The sequence below is a fragment of the Nipponia nippon genome, unplaced genomic scaffold (assembly GCF_047370975.1).
Source record: "Nipponia nippon isolate SJK-2023a ecotype South Korea unplaced genomic scaffold, ASM4737097v1 scaffold_32, whole genome shotgun sequence".
NCBI classification, from domain to species: Eukaryota; Metazoa; Chordata; class Aves; order Pelecaniformes; family Threskiornithidae; genus Nipponia; species Nipponia nippon.
This window is the reverse complement of record NW_028262350.1, coordinates 784,191-803,134: the sequence shown is the minus strand read 5'-3', so window position 1 is coordinate 803,134 and position 18,944 is coordinate 784,191. Positions and strand designations below refer to the sequence as shown.

General features: G+C 44.2%; 1 protein-coding gene and 1 long non-coding RNA gene across 2 annotated transcripts in view; one reads left to right on the top strand and one right to left on the bottom strand.

Annotated features, from left to right (window-relative positions):
- The window catches only part of LOC148054227 (uncharacterized), a 36,458-nt gene extending 21,713 nt beyond the window's left edge, over positions 1 to 14,745 (top strand). The window contains exons 2-3 of the long non-coding RNA XR_015707449.1: positions 6,109 to 6,213; positions 14,501 to 14,745. This is a non-coding gene — a long non-coding RNA (uncharacterized LOC148054227). The remainder of the gene's footprint in view (positions 1 to 6,108; positions 6,214 to 14,500) is intronic.
- On the bottom strand, positions 5,827 to 14,385 carry MEOX1 (mesenchyme homeobox 1). Its single transcript, XM_009461923.2, has 3 exons — positions 13,896 to 14,385; positions 7,740 to 7,912; positions 5,827 to 6,920 (listed from the first exon to the last, which is right to left on the bottom strand). Exons 1-3 carry the CDS (start codon positions 14,344 to 14,346, stop codon positions 6,798 to 6,800), a joined length of 747 nt encoding a protein of 248 aa, XP_009460198.1. The 5' UTR covers positions 14,347 to 14,385; the 3' UTR covers positions 5,827 to 6,797.
- Positions 14,746 to 18,944: the final 4,199 nt, after the last annotated feature.

Sequence of the window (18,944 nt, the reverse complement as noted above, 5' to 3'; positions counted from 1 at the left end):
AAATTCTCTACTGTGAGGGTGGCGAGACACTGGAACAAGTTGCCCAGGGATGCTGTGGATGCCTCATCCCTGGAAGCGTCCAGGGTCAGGCTGGATGGGGCTTTGAGCACCCTGGTCTAGTGAAGGATGTCCCTGCTCGTGGCAGGAGGGTTGGACTAGCTGATCTTTAACGGTGCCTTCCAACCCGAACCATGCTGTGATTCGATTGACATGACAAAGCTGCAGGAAATTCCCCAACAGGGCGCCAGTTCATGGATTACAACCACCACGCTAGACATATCAGCAATTTCAAGATTGTCTTGGAAAGACTAGTTCTGAAATGAAGTGCGTAGGAAGTACAATGCACCTTTTCTGCTTGGAGCTCCCAGGGTCTTGCCTAGGAACCTGTAGCTGTTCTTGCCCATTACAAGGCTATTGGAGTAGACTCTCACTGTTGGGAGAGCGTTGTTTAAAATGTCACCAGATGTTTGGGATCAGTCAGTTACAATTAGCAGTATTTGGGAAAAAAAAACAAACAAGATGAACAAAAATAACAAAACACATTGAGTCAGTCACTGGCTGGTACTTTGCTACTTCTAGGGTTATGTGTAGGGTGTTTAAACCCTGTAATGGCAGAAGATCTTCGGGGAGAGAATTTGCTCTGCAGTAAATGCCGAAGCACTATGAGGTGAAATTCTTCAAAGCACAAACCTCTTCCCTAGGCTCGCCATGAGCCTGCTGACGTAAAACTGCCACACAACTCCTCCAAAGCCCTGTTCTAGTCAGAAATGAATAAAAATGTTTCTGAACTAGCAATGTGGCTCTGGTGATACCACACTTGTTTCACGGACCAGGTAATTTTCCACAATCCCCTAGTGGCAGCAATTGCTGAGTATCTCTCTACGTGGGCCAGGTTGCTCTCAGGGGCTGGAAGGGCTTTGGTAATGATATGTATTCTAGGAAAAAAAAGAAACAAAATTATTACTATGAATTTGCTGTGATCAAACCATTGAAAATATGTTCCAATGGGTCATCTACCCTGTTCCCCATTCCTGAAGAATACCTGTCCTTCCTTACTGCTGGATTTCTCCTTGCGCCTGTACTAAACCAGACGAAACGGAAGACTCTGGGTTACCCTGCAATGCAGACAGGGTTCTCTGATGAGAGGTCTGTGCCGCAGGAAGGCGAAGGAGGGGCAGGGCCTTTCGTCACTGCTGGCGTTCCTGGCGTGACGGTAGGGCCTTGCAGACTCCTGGTGTGGCATGAGATGGATGGCATATAGCCAAGCACAGCAGCACTTTGGCACATATTTAAAATCCAGTTTTTTTCTCTGGATCTAGGATGCAGTAGGTTTCTTTTACAAATCCTTTTCTTGCATTTAATTGATAATAGTAGCAGTCGGGTAAGACGTACACACAGAGGAAACGTACCAGAACGTTGTTCCACTCTGAGGAGTTACTTTCTCCAAGCTGTTTCTGTGCAATCTTCATTGTAGTTGTATTTCTAAGGAAATGATGTTTTCTTTTGAAACAGATACTCTGAATATAAGCTTGTCTCAGGTGTTTAAAGACAACCTTTATTGTTCAGCTCTGAAAAAAAGGCTTGGAGGGTTAACAGATGAGGCCAGCGTGAAAACTTCTACACATGGATTGTAATTTAATAGTATAGTAATTTCATAGCTGTGCACAGATTCAGCCATACCGACAGTTAACTGTTACTAGCGTCATATCTATTTTATTAATACTAGTGATTACTGTTGTAAAACTTCACTGAAGCACTTGACTGGGTGGCAAATAGTGTCATCTCCGTGAGATAACTATCGTATGTCTGAAAACAGTTTGACTTAAAAAATGATCAAAGTAAATAAATAAAAATAACCAGGATATTTGAGATCAATAGCTTTTATATTTTGTTGTATCTTTGGCAAGCTTCAACATCCATTCAGGTATTCACCTTTCCAGAAAAACAGCTCCTGAGTAAGTGCCATCTAACTGCAGGCAATAGCTAGAGGCTTTCTCCCAAGCGTAACCCGGCCAAAAAATGACTGACTTCAAGTCGTGTCCTTGCAATGCAGTACCAGTAACAAAACCAGCAAGCTTGGAGCGCTTCCCTTCTACCTTAACAGGGCATTGAACTAACTACCACGGGTTCATCTCTCTGTACTGCCGTTGTGCTTTTTTTTTTTTTTTTACTTTATTGTCTCAAAGTACAAAATTCAGTCCCCTTTCTCAAGGGAATTTGTCAAGAGTGAATAATAGGGAATCGTGTATTTTGCCGGAAGGCCTTTTATCTGTGTCCTTTGAATCATATAAGACATCATTAAAAAACCCCAAATGAGTAAACACTTACGCATGAGTTGGAGAGCTCATCACAAAAGTCTAGATCTGCAGTTCACTTGATTGATTAAAAACCGTGCAATGGTATTCTTAAACAACAGCTAGAAAACTAGATCAGGAATTCATAGTAGCGTCGTCTTCCAAATTCGTACCGTGGCTGCAAAGACTCCTGGTAGGTACCGAGCTGGTTTGGCTGGAGGGGGCGGGGGGTGCCAATGGTGTGGTTGGCACTGACAATCAGCGATTCCTTAAGGTTATGGACCTTCTAAAGTTCTTTCTAGTGGGGTTGTGGACCTGTCTAAAACTTCGTCAAGCGTACACACGCATGAGTACATGCTTTCTTAGTCACCTCTAGGTTATTTTTAAGTTGTCCAAGTAGCTCCATTGACTGGAAAAATCACTAGCTTAATGCTGTAGAAAGATGCAGAGAAACTGAGGGCTAACAACAGAGGAGTCGTGGGATGCAGAAACTACGTAAACCAAATTAGGGCCTATGCTACGTTGGCATCTGGCTAGGTAGATAAACCGTTCATAAAACCTATGACTCCAGGGAAAGCGCTTCTCTTCCTGTATTGAGAAGAGGCAGCAGAGATATAAAGGGCTACAGCACATGTTTTTGTGTTTATACAGATATCCCCACTCCCTGTGGGCTGTTTGCACTGGCCGCATACGGGAAGAAAGCCTTGCTTCTCTGCCTGCGTGGGCTTCCTGTGGGTGACCTGCCAGCCCTTCCCAGCGTTACGCGGGTGACTGTGTGCGCAGATTATTTATTGGGAATCGGGCCTGGGAAGCATTGCCAAACATCCCCAGGTAGCTTACTTCCCTTCTGTGAGGAGAATAAAGCCTGATGTGTATTTCTGTGAAAAATAATTGCAGGTCAGAGATTTTGCTCCCAGACGACAGACTTTGCCTGAAAGATTCTTGGCACCAGAGGTTCAGGGGTCAAACGCTTTGATGTCAGGAGTGAAATGTTCCTTCACAAAACACTAAAGTCTTAGAATAAGCAGATGGTTTCATGCGGAAACTGCCTAAGCATAAAATGGTCTCACAGGTGACTTGTACCTTGTTTCTCAAAAGACAGAGCAAGAGCTGTTTAGGAGCAGTAATTATGGGTATGGACTGAGATCCCATTGACTAGCTTTTAAGTGAATTAGGATGCAATATGCTACCGTTGACAGCTTCCTTGAAAGGGAAAAATTATTCTTCTTCTTTCTGGGTGAGGAGCTGGTTTTGGTTTATGTTGGTAGCCAAGAGCCCAAAAGTTTTCATCACAAAATGAGCTGCTCCTGCAGCTCGCCAGCTTTCACGGCAGTGGGGAGGAGGCAGCGAGGCGAGGTACGGTGCAGAGGTGGCTTAAGAGCTTACAAGGAAATGAGTAACGAAGTGCTCCTGCCCCACCGTGTTTTGTGCTCCTGGAGGTGAGGGTGGGACATCTCAGCACCAGAGTTCTTCACAAAGCCAGCTTTCTTCGGTGTTTGCCGAAAGCTAAACTCGTGAGTTTAGTCAGAAGCTTAATCAGAAGGCACCAAGGTTTAAGCAGAGCTGCAGACGTTTTCTGCTCCTAAAGTTACAGTAAAATGCAGCTTCTCATCTGTGCATGGGCAATTTTTTTAGCCAACAAGTTTTACGTAACCTGAATAGTGAGGTTATTAACCTACTATTAACGTCAGGCTTGTAACCCAAATACTAGTGCTCTGCCATAGTACGCCTCGGCTTATTGCTGCCGGAGTAACTGGGGTCTGGCCGTACCTTCCCGTCTGCCAGATCTCCCGTCAAAACATCGTACCGTTCACACGCAAATGTCCTGGGAGGAAACTGAGGGTGGTGTTTCCTTACCATAAAGATCTGGAGAGACGCGGGTAGATCTAGCTCAGAGGGAGGACATGCGTACGCGTAATTATTTTAACAGGTTATTTATTAATTAGCATTAAATGCAGCGTTCATTTAAGCTTATGGTGGCAAAGTGCACATCTTTTTCTGCAGGGAGAGGTGGACTCTTTGGGGTAACAGTGCTTGCTGTGTATCTGTCTCGCTGGTCTGAGACGTAATGGGAATACCCCGCTGTGCATACCCTCGCGGGATTTACACCCGTTTGCATCCATGCCGTGGTCACAGCATAGTTTGTGCAGGGGCCCTGTGAAACAGCAGCAATGCAATTTTCTTTCCTTTTTTTTCTTTTGGGTGCGTGTGGTCATAGTGGGTGAGAGTTGTAGGCGTGCTGCAAGCAGCGTGGTGTGGGAAACCAGAGTAACCCGGCTCCTCCCGCGTCCCGCCGGCTGGCGAGCGGCCGCGGGCGACGGCCCCCCGTCCCCAGGCTGGCAGGGAACGTCCTGCAAAGCAAGGCCCTCGTGGCCCGGTACGTGACGTCAGTCAGGGCGTCCTGACGTTCCGCTGTCGCCGTGGAAGACGGACAGAATTCGCAATCTTAGTGTGTCAAATACGTAAGAGATTTGATGACTCTTATTTTAATGAGAGATTCTCCTTTCTCCATTCCACCTACTGTGTTTGGTTTGAAGTGGAAAATACCTTGTATAGCTTTTCACTTCTCAAGTTTCTTTATTTTCAAATAATTTCTTTTAAAAAATAATTCTTTATTTTTAATTGTTTTTGTACAAATACATGCTCTAAACTGTTCATTTTTTTTCATCTGTCAAATCGGGTTTGGAATTGTTAAAGAAGGAATGTAATGGATGTTTTTTCTTAGGAGCTACAGTAATCAGTTCTTTGAAAAGAATACAGCATCTCTGCTCCAAAAAAAAGAGTTGATGTTTATCTATTCTGAGGTCTTTTACAAGTGGAATAACCACAGATAACTTTATAAACACATCATCCAGATATGCAACTTTATATCCAGCATATTTGCAGTCCGTGTTAAACCCCAATAACAATGCATCAGAGGAAGGCGAAAGGAAGATAGTATGCCATAGCTGCCAAGAAGGGTTACCTTTCAAATATTTAAACTGAAGTTTCAGTATTCGCAATAGTCATAATGTGATACGCTGGTGTAAAATTCTGTTTAAAATATGGTGGTGCCGTGGCAGCTTATGATTCTGTGTTGGAAAGCTTCTTTTACATATTATTTGTGTTGGAAGGACGGGCAGTTGGCTGTGTCAGCTTTAGTGGCTTTAAAGATTGCTGGTAAAGGTTCTTGGTGTCCTCAAACCCCACCAAAGGCAGAGGTGATCAAGGACACAATATGTTTACACGTTTTGAAAAGCACAGATCCTAGTGATTTGTATGAAATCTTTGATCAGTTGCAAACACTAAAAAAAAAAAAAAATCACAAAAAACAACCTATGAATGGGAAGTTTGCGAAAAGGGCTAGGCTGGTCACTTAACCGTAAATCTCATAAATCCAAATATTGATTTAGAAGACAGTAAGTAATGAGTGTAAATCCACACAACACCTAGATTAATAGATGTTTTTGTACGTAATTTAAATATACACATGCACATGTTTATTCAGAGGAAAGTTTTGTCTTCAGTGAAAAATGAAACGAGAATTTGTGGACAGTAAACTCAGTTCAATCACTCCAGGTAACGTTGTTTCCTCCTTCTCTTGACAATCCTGATTTCACAAAGAAAACCATGGGTTTCCAGAGAGAGTCTGTAAATCCAAAAGAAATGCAGCACTAAACAGTAGTTTTCCTTTAGTTAAATAGATTTAAATGTTGAAAGCAAAATAGTGATAGCTATCGTGTTGAGGGCTTAATCTCTGCTGTACCTGCTGTGATATTTTGTAATGACTGCTTTGAAAAATATTTGAAATTGAGATCTAGCAATTCAATTTCAGGATTTACAGCAAGCTTGGAAGAAATCTCCCTCTGCAAATTGCTACCATCAGCGAGGCCCCTGTCCCCTTGGACTGTCACTGTGAAAGCCATCTCTTCTGAAACTGGTAAGCAGAATTCTCTGTATATAGTTTTGGTCTCAAATTTTTGTTTTGTAATCGTACTGCCTAACCATACAGGTGTTCAATTCATATCGCAAGAAAAATCAGTGCCTATCAAAGTACTTATTTCTCTTAAAGTAAGGCACAAGGAAAATGTGCCTTGTCAAGTCCAAATGCAGGATAGATGTGAGCAGGGAAGGGCTGGATGAGAGCACAGTTGCGTTATCACTTGCTGAAGCCTTTCTTGCTGGCTGACAACCTGTATTTTCTGAGCGCTTGAGAGCCTAGGCAACATTACTCTTGTTTTATATGTTGGTTAGCTCTTATTCTGAAGACACATCTGTGGTAGTAAGACAGTTCCAGAGAGAGTTAAATTCATTCAGATCAAAATCAAAATCATGGCCTCCTTTGGCTTTTTTCCCTGCGTTCTTTAATTGCCTCTGTAACCTAAAGCATCGTACACCTTTTAAAGACTCCGGGCTACAGGTGTTGCGAGCAGGATCACCTCATGGCGTAGCTGACCCGGAGCAGCGTCGCATCCGCGTTCTGCTCGATTCCTGCCTCCCTCCCCCTCGCCCGTTGAGCTCGGACTAGTCAGAGCCGGGGGAGGCAGCCGAGTCCGCGTCTTCTGTGTCCTGCTCGTGGGGGGACACCGGCTGCCCGCCTTTGACACGTTTCCACTTCATCCTTCTGTTTTGAAACCATACTTTGACCTGGGTGATACAAAGGAAATAATTACTTACTGCCTCACTCCGAGCTGTGTAAGCAGACCTATGCATACATGTGTGTATCAATAGAGAGATGTTTGTGGAATTCTAGAAGAAAAGGTGAAAGGAGCCTCACAAGTTCAAGTAATCCATCTCTCTAACAGAGGCAGGAGCAATTCTTTCTAAACTGTTCCAGGCAGATGTTTCTCCGAGACCCGCAAAGGTAGTACAAGTGCTTTGCCTAGAATCTGTCTTTATGTCAGCTAAGCATGTCAATCCAATCTAATGCCTCAGGAATTGTAATTTGCTTCACTTAATTGGGCAATTCCTCTATTGTCCACTAAGCTTTGATAAGGAAACTCTGACTGAGATCACAATGGGAGAGCAGAAACATCTCTCTCCACGAAACGCTGCGGTTTTGTCTTTCCTTATCACCTCAAAATACTACCTGGCCCAAGAAGAATGCGTGTAGCAAACACATGCCATTCTAATGATTTCCTGGTCATTGCAGTCTAAGGTGACATCCATATTCCGTCTATAAGCCTTGACATGTCAGCATGTGCCAATGAGTGGTGGTAAACAACAGCTCAGTAGATATCAGTTGTTCCCAAATGTGTCTTTAGTTTAGATAAACATAATTACATTTATTAACTACTTACAGAAATTTGTAACAAGTGTGTTTTAAAAGAATGTGGAGGCTTTGTATTAAAATACCTCTGTGCCATTGCAAAAGCACACGCTCGAGTAACGTATCTGGTTTTTAGCTTTAGGGAGAAGTTGTGGGGGAGGAAGAAGAAGCTGGGGAGGCAGGGGTTCGGGAAGTACTTGTCTCTCGGTGAGATCCAGGTTCACAGCTATCTCGTATCTCCTGAGCCTTGTCAAGTAGTTATGGTGGGCAAATTCAGCTTCCAGCTCCCGCAGCTGCTCCTTTGTGAAAGCTGTCCTTTCCTTCCGTGACTTGCTGCTCGTTTCTGCCTTGCCGCTTGAGTTCTGGTTTTCTAGGAGGCAAGCACACACGTTGTGTAATTTGCAGTTACGTTGAGCTGTGTGAACATGGGTGCTGCAGAGGTCTGACATAAACCACTCGCTGAAGCGCTCAGGGGAAGTTTTAAGACGATTGTGTTATGCCCCCTCAAGCTCAGCCCGAGCTGTCCGCGTTGTCAGCCTTGGGTTCAAGGGGACACGGGTGGGACGGCCCGGAGCCAGGAAGGGGCGTGCTGTCCAAAGCGCAGAAGCACACGCCTGGGTCTGCAGAAATGAGCAGCTATGGTAAGGAAGCTCTCGTTCCTTGCTATCGTTGCATCGAAACGGTTTCCTTCCCCACATCTTTACTTTAATTCCTCATACACACGTTACCAGTCTCCCCCGACGTACCAAGCAACAGGCAGCAAAACACTTTGTTTATGATGTGTGCGTGTTGTGAGGGCATGGTGACGACCTCTGGTGCAGGGCGTAAGGCAAAGTCACTCTGTAAGCACCCTAAGCTAGCACACGGCCTGGAAATACTCCATGTGTGTGTGGAGGAACATGGTAAAACAAGCAACGCCAGAGAACCCTTGTTCTTTGAACCGGCACACGATACTCCAGACTTTAAACTTCTCCTAATCCTTGCTAAATGAAAACTAGAAGGAGATCTGGTATCTGTGTGCATGACTGGCCTCAGTGCCATCCTCGGCACTGTGCTGCCCTGAAAAACTTTTTTGCTATTTGTGCACTTGGCTGCACGAGTCGGAGAGTGGCCAAGAGTCATATTTCAAAGCCAAATTTCAAGCCATAGCCAAAGGGATGCTGCACCAATTATGCCAAAAAGCAAGCACAAGCTGACTTTCCTGACACTGTGGCAATCTATTTTTATTTCCTTTTTTTTTCTTTTTTCTTAATCTATTTTTTAAAATTCTAAAATTTTAAAATTGGTGCTTGTGAAGAATCTCCAAGCGATGCAAGGAACAATGCCCATGTTTCAGTGAGCAAAGCTCAAACTGCCAGTCTTTCAGTTTTGCAATTCCTTGACTCTTTCTCCCCTCTTGCTCCTGCGGTTGGCTAGATTCCCTGAACTGAAGATGCTAGTAGGTTTTTTTGTTGTGTTGAGAATTAATTATTTAATTTTTGTGTGTAACAAGTGTGTAATGAGGTTCCATGTGTCCTAGCATAATATTTCTACATAGAAATTATATACAAAGCGGTAGCAATGAGCGTGACATGCAGTATCATCTTCTAGATGTCCCTTTGGTTGCCAAAGTAATAAAGCTGGAAAAATCTGTCAGGTGTGGCTGTAGGCTTCATGATTGATCCAATCTTAGCACCGTCCATCAGAAATGGGGAAATCAAACATAGCTGTGTTTGTGATTAGTGATAATGTGCACAGGGACCCATGTATCACATGCTGCAGCTGTACTGCTCTCTATTTCAAGGAAATTAGTCTTGTTTGCATCAACATTGTTCATGCTAGTTATACTTCAAAAATCCCCAAGTAAAGTTGGGGAAACTATGAAAACGAAACCCCAGAAGTTTCTCCGCTTGCTTTTGCCCATAGTCGTACAATCCCCTTCATTCTCACCTCTTACTGAGCAAACACGCCGCCACGTGTTTCCCAAAGCTGACAAATGTGACTTTTGAGGGAGTGGTGGGGAAGTGGGATTTGAAGCATGGATCCCCTGCCGGGAGCTTTGCCACCAGCTTCTGGGAGCCTCGGTCTGAAGGGCTTCCCCCGGGCCTTTGCTCCCCTAGCAAACACGCGGAGGGGTGAAGCAGCTCTCCGATGCCGATAACGTGCTGCAGGAACTAAAGCCACCTCTGTCAAATTAACCTGGGATCAAAATAGCTAATGAAACCTGAATATACATGCGAGATCAAGGGCATCCTTTCTAAGGGGCAGTTTGACCAGTCTTCATTTCCAAAAAACAACATGAACAATTTTAAACAGCTAAGTATTTCTGGGAACAGAGCAGGATGTGTGCCACATGGTGCTGTAAAGAGACAGATGGTTATTCACGGCTGGAGGTTTTGTGATATTCCAAAAGTGGAAATTGGGCCTAGTTGTTTCAGAGTTTTGACAACAGAATGTGGAAAATGGCAAACGTTGTGTGAAAGGCCAAATCAGCTTGGAAAGATTTTCCTACTGTACTGCCAGTTTGAAAAAGGGAAAAAAAAAAAAAAAAAGCAAGCTGCTGAGGAATCACCGAAGATCCGTGCCTCTGCCATGAAGCATGCATGCTCCCAGGATCCCAACCAGTTTCAGTGTGTGGTTGAATTGAACGGCTGCCTTTCCCCAGGGCTGCAGCAAAATATGTCTAGGAACCCAAATGGTACATGTTCCTACGCTAGAAAGTTTCCAAAAAACCCTGTGTCAGGCACTAATACGTACATGTGTGTACGAAGAGACAACCCATTCCCTGCAAAACAATGGGCCAAATTCAGCATTTGGAGCTGGTCAACAGAAGTCGACTTTGCTTTGTGCTTGCAACCAGCATAACTGAATCAGAATCTGGTCTCGTGAAGTAGTACTCACCCTCCCTCACTGGGCTGGACTGGTCTGCTAACAACAGCCAGTAAACAGTGCTTTGGAGGAAGGCATAAGGACTCTGCACTGTGCAGGACCAGGATTTGGGCACCACAGAGGGTGCTTGTGTTGCTCAGAGAGCAGCTTAGGCGCAGAGCAGGGGGGTCACTAGCGCCTGTACGAGGAGGATCCTAGGTGCTTGTCAGCTGTTTGTGATGATCAGTGCACCTGGTGTCTGTTATTCTGCGAACTGCTGTCGATGTCTGCAGTTTTTCCCTTAGTAGAAGAAAGTGAAATAAAGATACTAAGCGTCTGCACAATGTTACTTTTTCCGCCATACTAAGGACTTTGAGGGCATATTTATTCTAAGTGGTTAAATCAAGTAGTAAGACACTGATAGATTTTGCTGTTATGGAACATAAAATCCTGAAAGCTATCAGGAACACTGGCCGAGTAAAGCGGCCTGATGAAGAGTGGATTCATTTGGCAGCTGATGATGCAGTACCCAGCAGTTACTTCAGCGAGCGCCTCGTGGAGTAATGCCCGATGGGGAGTGCGCACGCAGGGCTGCGGCACGACGGTCTGCACCCAGGCCGCTTTAAAGTGGTCAGGGACCTGCCTGGACTTTGCTTTTCGTCCTTCTCAGGTTATCTGCTGCTACCTCCTGCTACCTGCTCTTACCTACTGCTTTTTATGCCACCGTGACTGTAAACGGGAATCGCAAGCTTAGAAAATCCTCTTTACAGTTAGTGGCAAGGCTGAGAAAGGCTGGCAGGTGGGAATTCAGATCAGCTCTGCACACGTGAACACAAAGTTTTCCAGAATCCTTCAGTCAAGGACTTTGTATGTTTAATGTTGTTAAGGGAGTCATTACACGCTGTTATCACGTTCTCTTTTCTACTGCAGCCTCGCTCACATTCTGTATTGTTTCATTCACATAAAAGAAAGCTGTCTGAATTCAATTATGTATTATATTCCTATTGTTGGAGATCTGGGGACTTCAAGTGCGTAATAACGCAAGTACAGTTTAGGATAGGTCAGACAGAATCTTTATTGAAATCTTATTTGAAAATGTTAATAGCTGTGGCTTGTGGGTGGACAGCAGAGGCAGCTGTGAAAGCTAACACTGGGTGAACGTCTATCTTCCGTCGTTTGGCGAGCTGGGAAGTCGAGACTGAATATGGCATCGAAATAACTAAAGTCTATAGAGGGAGGGTAGGGTGTGTGCATGTTTATCCACGAGCGCTTGTGTAGAAGCCGCTGTTGTTATTGCCATAACAAAGCCATTCTTTAAATTTTTTAATATATCTATGCATCAAAGAAAGTTTTAAAGGTGGACAAGCTTTTTTATTATTTTTACACCAGTCTGCTTATTTGTCTGAGAAATATGCTTATTTTAGACTTTTCTCAGAATACTCTGCAAAGAGCCGTGTTCCAAGCTCTTCACTATCTATCTTGTACTGACTAGGGTCTCACGAGAACCAAAGGTTTTTGCATGCGCTAGCACAAATCATGGTAACGCTGTGATCATTGTAATTGCAGTTCAGGTAAAACTGTGGTGGATAAGGCACCAACTAGAAGAAAATAATTTATTTTGTAGTTTTTTTCTTCAAGTGATTTCAGTATATTTTTCTTTACTAGCCCAATCTCTAAAGAGAAGGCTCTGGGTACCTAGATTTTTTTCTAAAGAAGTCAAGGAAAATTTTCAAGAGGAGCGAAAAAACTTACGTTCCACTTAGAATAAACAATCAGTATGTGATATGTCCAGTTGCATTTCTGGAACCGCTGTAAAAATGAAGGAAATCACAATAAAATCGCTCATAGACTTTCCCCTCATTTATTTTATTTTGTCTGGGGACAGAAGGAAGGAAAAGCTTGCAGGAGGGATATCAAATAGTTCTGCTGTCTGGTAAGCAAAGAAGGGAGTGAAATGAAAAGCCACGGAATTCCCTTTGGGATGTCCCCGTTATTCTGCGTTCGCTGGAGCAACAGCTTATGCAGACAGCAACCGTCACTAGCAGGTGGGAAGCACCGCACCTTTCGGCGGTGCCGTTGCTTACAGCTCCCCTGTAAGGAAAAGCGTATGGGGCAGCAGCAAGCAGGGAAAGAAAATGTCAGGGTGCTGGTAACAGAGAACAGAAGGAACACTTGTCTTCTACTTAAAACAGGGAGCTGTGCTTTGCAATCAGTCGCTTCAAGAATAAGGATATCCCTGTAATCTGCGATGCTGAAATCTGCTGTTTGCCTATGACTAGCAAATGTTTTAATAAAAGCACCGTTCACTTTTAATTTTTTTTTAAACTTCTTTGCATTTGGGTTTTGGGGAAATTTTTGCCCAAACATGCTTTTTCAATAGAAATGAACTTAAATTCTACAAAGCTGGGTTTCTAAAGAAAAAAAACAGGTAACCGAAGGGAGTAAACTAGATTCTGGGCATAAAGAGGTTTGGAGTACTCGTTATTTTAGGTGTTCCCTGACAGCCTATTCATACTGGAAGAGAACAGAGATAAGGACTAACTGTGTGCCAGGGAGCACGAATACAAGCTTGCTGTTTAATTTGCAAAGTGGAGAAATGAGAGTTGGATTAGAGGTGGCTCTTCTGTGGCCCACCTGTAAAACCTAAAAATAAACAGATATTTTTATCGCTGTGTTTTCTACCTGTAAAATGGGGATACTGGAAAATATTCCTTACTTCATAGCAGTGCTGTGGGATAAAGCACACTGTAGCTGGCAAATGAATACCATAGCAAATGAATGCATATAAGCGTCTCACTTTCTAACAGCTGCCTTAGGAGAAAACAATTTTATGCGTATTCACATACCTGGATCTGAGAGAGCAGCAAACCAGAGGTGGTATAACTATGAAATTATCGAACAGTGTGCTGTAGAAAGAAGGTGCTTTGCTAGCTAGGATGACACAACGAAAACTATCTACATTTTCTGCCTTGCTGGATGTTGTACTGATGGGCAAACTTTTAGTACGTCCTGTTTTGAGGTAAAAGCATTTAATATTTAGTGAGGCCAAATAGAAATTATACCTGAAGGGAGGCTTTGCATCTTGTACTTCTTACCATAAACTGAGATGTCAAAATCCTAGTATAACATTCCCAACTAGCACAGGCAGCTCAAGATGAGGGCTCTTGCTCTTTGGCTGCCGTTCTCTCACGCCTGGACAAACGGCAGGTACGCGATACATAACTCCACATCCCAGGACTGTCAGCTCAGCGCGCACAGGCCATGTGGTTCCTGTTCAGTTACAGCAAACGCGCGTTGTGCTGATGAGTAAAGTGCCTGGTTCAGTAAACAAGATCTGCAGGAGTGAAGCATGTCAAAGAATAAGCCATTTCCTTTCAGCGTGAGCTTCCCCAGTCAAGAATTACAAACTGTTTTCCTTGTCAGTTTTATTTCTTACTTCCTAACCTTACAGGTGCTCCCGTTCTATAGCCTGCACTATCCCACAACCCCGATTTCGTATCACCTACCTGAGTTCTCCTTTTTTCTTTCGGATGACTTTTTCTCAGTCTCATTTGTAGTGTTTACAGGTACCTCATCATCTTCATTCATACCCACTGCCGCGCTCACTAGGTTTGGGCTGCTGCTTTCTGACTCCCCAGAACCCAAGGCCAGGCCTGGATTTAGTCGTCTTCTGGCCTCAGTTGCTGCAAAATGCCAGTCAGAGTGTTGGAAAGAGGGGTGCTGCTCCAAAAATGCCCGCTCCTCTTGTGGGAAGCTGTGGGGAGCAGTCACCAGGCAGGAGGTTGAGAACTCGGAGTAAGCAGCGAAGTCTGATTTTTGATGGAAGGAGAATGGTGCTGGTGGGTAGTGGTTCAGCCCCGAAGCTGTGGGGACATCCGCATGGGTGCTCCGCAGGCACCCCCAAAGCGCGGCGGGAGGCTGCGGGCTGCGCATGCAGCTGCTGCTGGTGGGATCCATTTGCTTCCAATCCTGTCCACACTCCAGTGGTCGTGACTGGTTATGGCTCAGGCTTCACAGTCAGAAGAGGAGCAGAAGGGAAATCTTCCAAAATTTTACAGAGTAGATTTCCTCCCTAAACAACAGTTTGTTCGTGGGTTTTATGCTGTTGCAGATCTGTTACTTTGGGAACTCTTCTAAGCGTCTTCATTGTCCCGACTGGAGAACAGGAACCAGATCTGCGCAGTGATTGCCCCGACTTGCTTCCCAAGCCCCGACACTTGCTTCCTTGTGAAGTGCTGGACATGGGTGAAACACTTTTTAAATACTGTGCTGGGGAGAGAGTGACAAGTTTGTGAAGTGAAATGTGAGAGAGGGGAGGGAGGGGTTAACGTACATGCACTCGGTCCCTCCAACCAAAGCAAAGCAGGCAACTATTAATCATCCGAAACCTTATATGCACATCTAATGGGATTTGCAGATGGAGCCTTTTAAAGAAACAATGTCTGTATTTTTTTTAAAAGGGGAAGAGCAGCACACAAAAAAGGCTTTAATGTTTCCCTGTAACACTATGAAGTTATTTTTATTGCACTGTTAACTAAATTCCCCAAGTCTTGGATTTGGAAAAAGCCCTAACACAGAATTCAACAGATGCCAAATTTCAAGAGCTAAAGTGGGAAATAAAAGTAAGAAAGGACTTCACTGATGATAAATAATGGAAGGCCCAATCCGAAGTTTAAAAAAAAGTATTAAACCTGGCTTGTGCGCACGTACAAGATTCTGAGTGATGTTTGGTTGGTTGGTTTGTTAGCTTTGTAACACATGCATTTGCTGAGAGTTGGAGTTTGCTGCCAGTGGCAGTTATTCTTTCTGTATTCTACTTTCCAGGGAATTTTCAATATGCCACTCCTTCCTGCCAGGAAATCTCCTGCTTTTATGCCAATGGAAGACATGTTTTTCATCTTTTGTTGAAAGTTTTATAGTTTTTCCTAACAGAAAGCAGATTCTTAGACCCCAAAGCCATCACAGTTGAAAAGACATTAACAGGGAATCTGTTCTCAATCCCTTTTTCACAGAAGTGTGGCAGCTGGGAACGCCCCAAACCCTCCTAGGCTAGGGTTACCGCAACTTCTCTCAAGGTTGTTCTCTATGTTTTTAATGACAATTTATGTGTGCGTGTTCCATGTTTCCATAATCTGCTTGCAACCATTTCCAATGCTGATTCTGCTAGGCCTTGCTCTATCTTGTGCGCACCTCTTTCCCTTCTCCCGCCATTTGTGCTGGGTTTTGTGTTCTCTTATAGACACGGAGATTTAGCAGACGGACACGGAGCCTTCGTTTTTCACAGGGGCTGTGAAAAAAAGTGATACTTTTATTTGGCTTCTGTATAATTCAGAATTGTAACATTTCAAGGAATCAGGCCCCCCCCCCCCAAAGGTGTGCTTATCCTGCTGTATCTGTTGTTGGTTCTTAGAGCTTGGCCTTTTCCAAGAAATCAAGTGGGCTTAGTCCAGATCTTTCTGAACAAGAACATCAAATTCTGTTCTATCGCATGAATCTTGACTTTCTTGCAAAACACTAAATATCTGATACCTAATTCATTCTCTAGGAAGAACTCTCCTAAATATATAAATCTGTTGTACTGTTGCATTAGAGAATAAACATTAAAACATATTTCCTGCTCACTGGCAGGAGGAAACCCCCAGACTGCTTTTCTTCTGAAAGGCCAGGTTATAATGAATTTATGAATGCTGCCAATGTTCCAGGTACTGGCAGAATCTAAGTGAGAGTCCAAAACTTTTTGCCAAAGCAAAGTATTTCGTTTACATTCTGTGTGTGTGTTGTCATGTGTATAACACTCACTCGCTTCAGTTACACAGGGTATTGGGGCTTTGTATGAATTCAAGCCTAGGTCTGTTGTTTTTCAGTCCTACTTTCAGTCTACAAACTGCTAATTATGCAAACGCTGGTGTCCTTGCACGCATACTCGGGGCGATAGAAGGGAAGGGAGGATTGTCCGTTAGCCGCTTCAGCCAGGAGGAGCTTTAGGCTCCTGTTCAGGAATGGCCACGAGGTCGGAGCAGAGCTCTGTCTGCAGGGCACGACTCAATTCCTGCGCATCGCTTTGCGCTCCATGTTAAACTGCTTGGACCCCATTTTCCCAACAGGGCTCTCACTGTTGTTCCTCTAACTTCAGATGTGGGAAAAGGAGCTGGCATCCCCTTCCCAAACGTGGGAACCCTCAGGTCCTGCACAGCTCCAGCACCCTCTGCAGCTGGTGCCATCACTCAGCTGCTCAGCAGGGGCCTGTTTGACCTCTGCATCCTCCTGACACTTCATTCCTGAAAGAAGAAAGAACAACAATCCTCCCCTCTTGCTAAATCCCATTTGTTGGTTGAGGCCGCCACCTTTAACCTTTGTAAAGTCAACATCTCTTCAGTCAAGCACTGTGTTGGGTACAAAAAAAAAGGCACGGATGGAGATTGGTTTTTGTAACGGATGTTCCCATAACAAGCCGAAGGCTGGAAAGTGGGGATTTATCTTTGAGCTTTCTATCGGGTCATTCTGCGAGTCCCCCAGGAAAGCATTTGTCAGCCATCTCGCAGACCGAGAAGCCTCTGAGCTCCGGCTCACCCCGAGACCTTGCGCAGGAATTTGCGTAACTTCATGAGGGTGACATGACACAAGTTGTGCCATGTCTTCACCTGCTTTTTCTGGCAAGGCAATTTTCTTTCTCAGTGAAGAAAGACCTGAACCATCTCACGTCACTTTAATGTAGCCCTCCTCTAAATCACCTTCACGCTTGTGCTGTTTCTTGGAACATGGGAGCTCTCTGGGGCAGGAGCCCTGGTCCCGCTCTGCTTCTGCTGCCCCGATCCAGTGCAATGGTGTCTGGTGCTTTTGCACTTGAAATCTAAAGTGATTGCTTAGATTACAGATTTTACTCTGATCACAAAAGAGTAAAGGAGTAAAGGAAGATCTAGCTTTGCAACAGAGAGACACCGGCTAGACGCTTATCTTGTCAGAAGTTTAAGAAAAATTTACACTCTTGTCATGGAGAAAACTCTAGGTACCAAGGTCTACTCTTGAAATTCTATGAGCTACTAAATTGCAAGTTAATAACACCCTTCATTAAAAAATAGTGCTCTCCAAACTTTTTTTTTTATAAATCCTAAACAATGCCATGTTATGACTTGCCATGCGTGCAACTGAACTAACTGGGAAAGTTTTCTTCCGTGCAGTTACTGGACCAAGACTGGGGAATTCCTTGTACGTGGAAGAACCCTGGTTATTAACCCCACTACACGTTTTAGCACTGATGAAAGAAAGATGGAGAGCAACAAACAGCCAATGCTAAATTCAGGAAGGTGCTGCTTAGTTGCAGAAGTTGAAGATGGAAAAAGTTTATTAGGTTACTTAGTCTCCCTACGGGTGGTAGTTTTACAGTTCTCTACTAGACATTTCCATAGAATCATAGAATGGTTTGGGTTGGAAGGGACCTTAAAGATCACCTGGCTCCAACGCCCTGCTGTGGGCAGAGGCACCTTCCGCTAGACCAGGTTGCTCAAAGCCCCCTCCAGCCTGGCCTTGAACCTTTCCAGGGAGGGGGCATCCGCAGCTTCTCTGGGCAACCTGTGCCAGTGTCATTTTTTAGGATATTGCCCAGGCCCGAGTAACTGTGTCACAGTTTCAGTCTTCCACTTTCCCCTCGGGGAAGACAATTCTTCCCTCTTTCCTGGTGTCTACACGCAGTTCTCACTTTTACTGACCCCATCTCATTCTTCTGAGTAACAACCTGGTGGCACTGCACAGATGGAGAGCAATTATTCAAGCGAGTTTTAAAATTTTGTGGTATCTACGATAAGCCATCTTAAACATAAACCAGATGTATTTCAGATTTTTAATCTTTCCTCTAAGTCAATCGCTATAGCCTCTTAATTGTGTTTCTGATGCTTTGAATTCTCTCCAAGCTGCAGTGCTAGAAACGATTCACTAGCACCAAGCTCCGACTGGTGGTACAGTTTCTCTCAGTGAAGAAGGGAGAATCATTTCCGAAAGAAATGCAGCGCTGCAGGATCCCGAAGCTCAGTTTCCAAGGGATTACGTGGGAGATGTTGTGCTCCCCTATGCCTCAAACCTCCCTTGCAAATGCTCCCAAATGTTGTATATCTGCTGAATAGCAGTGTTTCCCTAAAGAATGAATGTGATGCTAGGCTAAAAGCCATTGCAACAAAGACGTTCAGAAATAGAGATTAAAAAAACTATCCCGCTGCCTGAAGCTGCTGTATCAGCACAGAGCCGGTGATAAGTGCACTGATACCGACACAAGATTACACTCGTTGGCACGACAGATGCTCCTGGAGACAGTTCAATATTCCATTAGGAAGTCATCTTCTGCCTCACAAAAGTCATCGCAATGTGAGGAAAAATTGTTGTTGACTATTCACTGAGTTACTCCTCCTGAGCTGTTCTCATATATAGGATTGGTCATTTGGCAACCTCGTGTTTGTTCTGCTTTCATGAGGCTGTGAAACTAAAATAACGTGTTGGCATTGACACATGAACAGGGAAGAGGGAGGATGGGGAGTCTAAATAAAAGATTGGAGCTGGCCCTGGGT

Bases quoted from the DNA above. Each gene is read 5' to 3' on its own strand.
- MEOX1 (XM_009461923.2), bottom strand. From the start codon at position 14,346: ATGGATCCCACCAGCAGCAGCTGCATGCGCAGCCCGCAGCCTCCCGCC. The intron at 7,913-13,895 runs GTAGGTGATACG...CTTGCCTCCTAG, and splicing joins AAGAAAAAAGGAGAACTCAG to AAAACCAGAACTCAAGCGGC. The intron at 6,921-7,739 runs GTACTTCCCGAA...TGTATCACCCAG, and splicing joins TGGATCTCACCGAGAGACAA to GTCAAAGTATGGTTTCAAAA.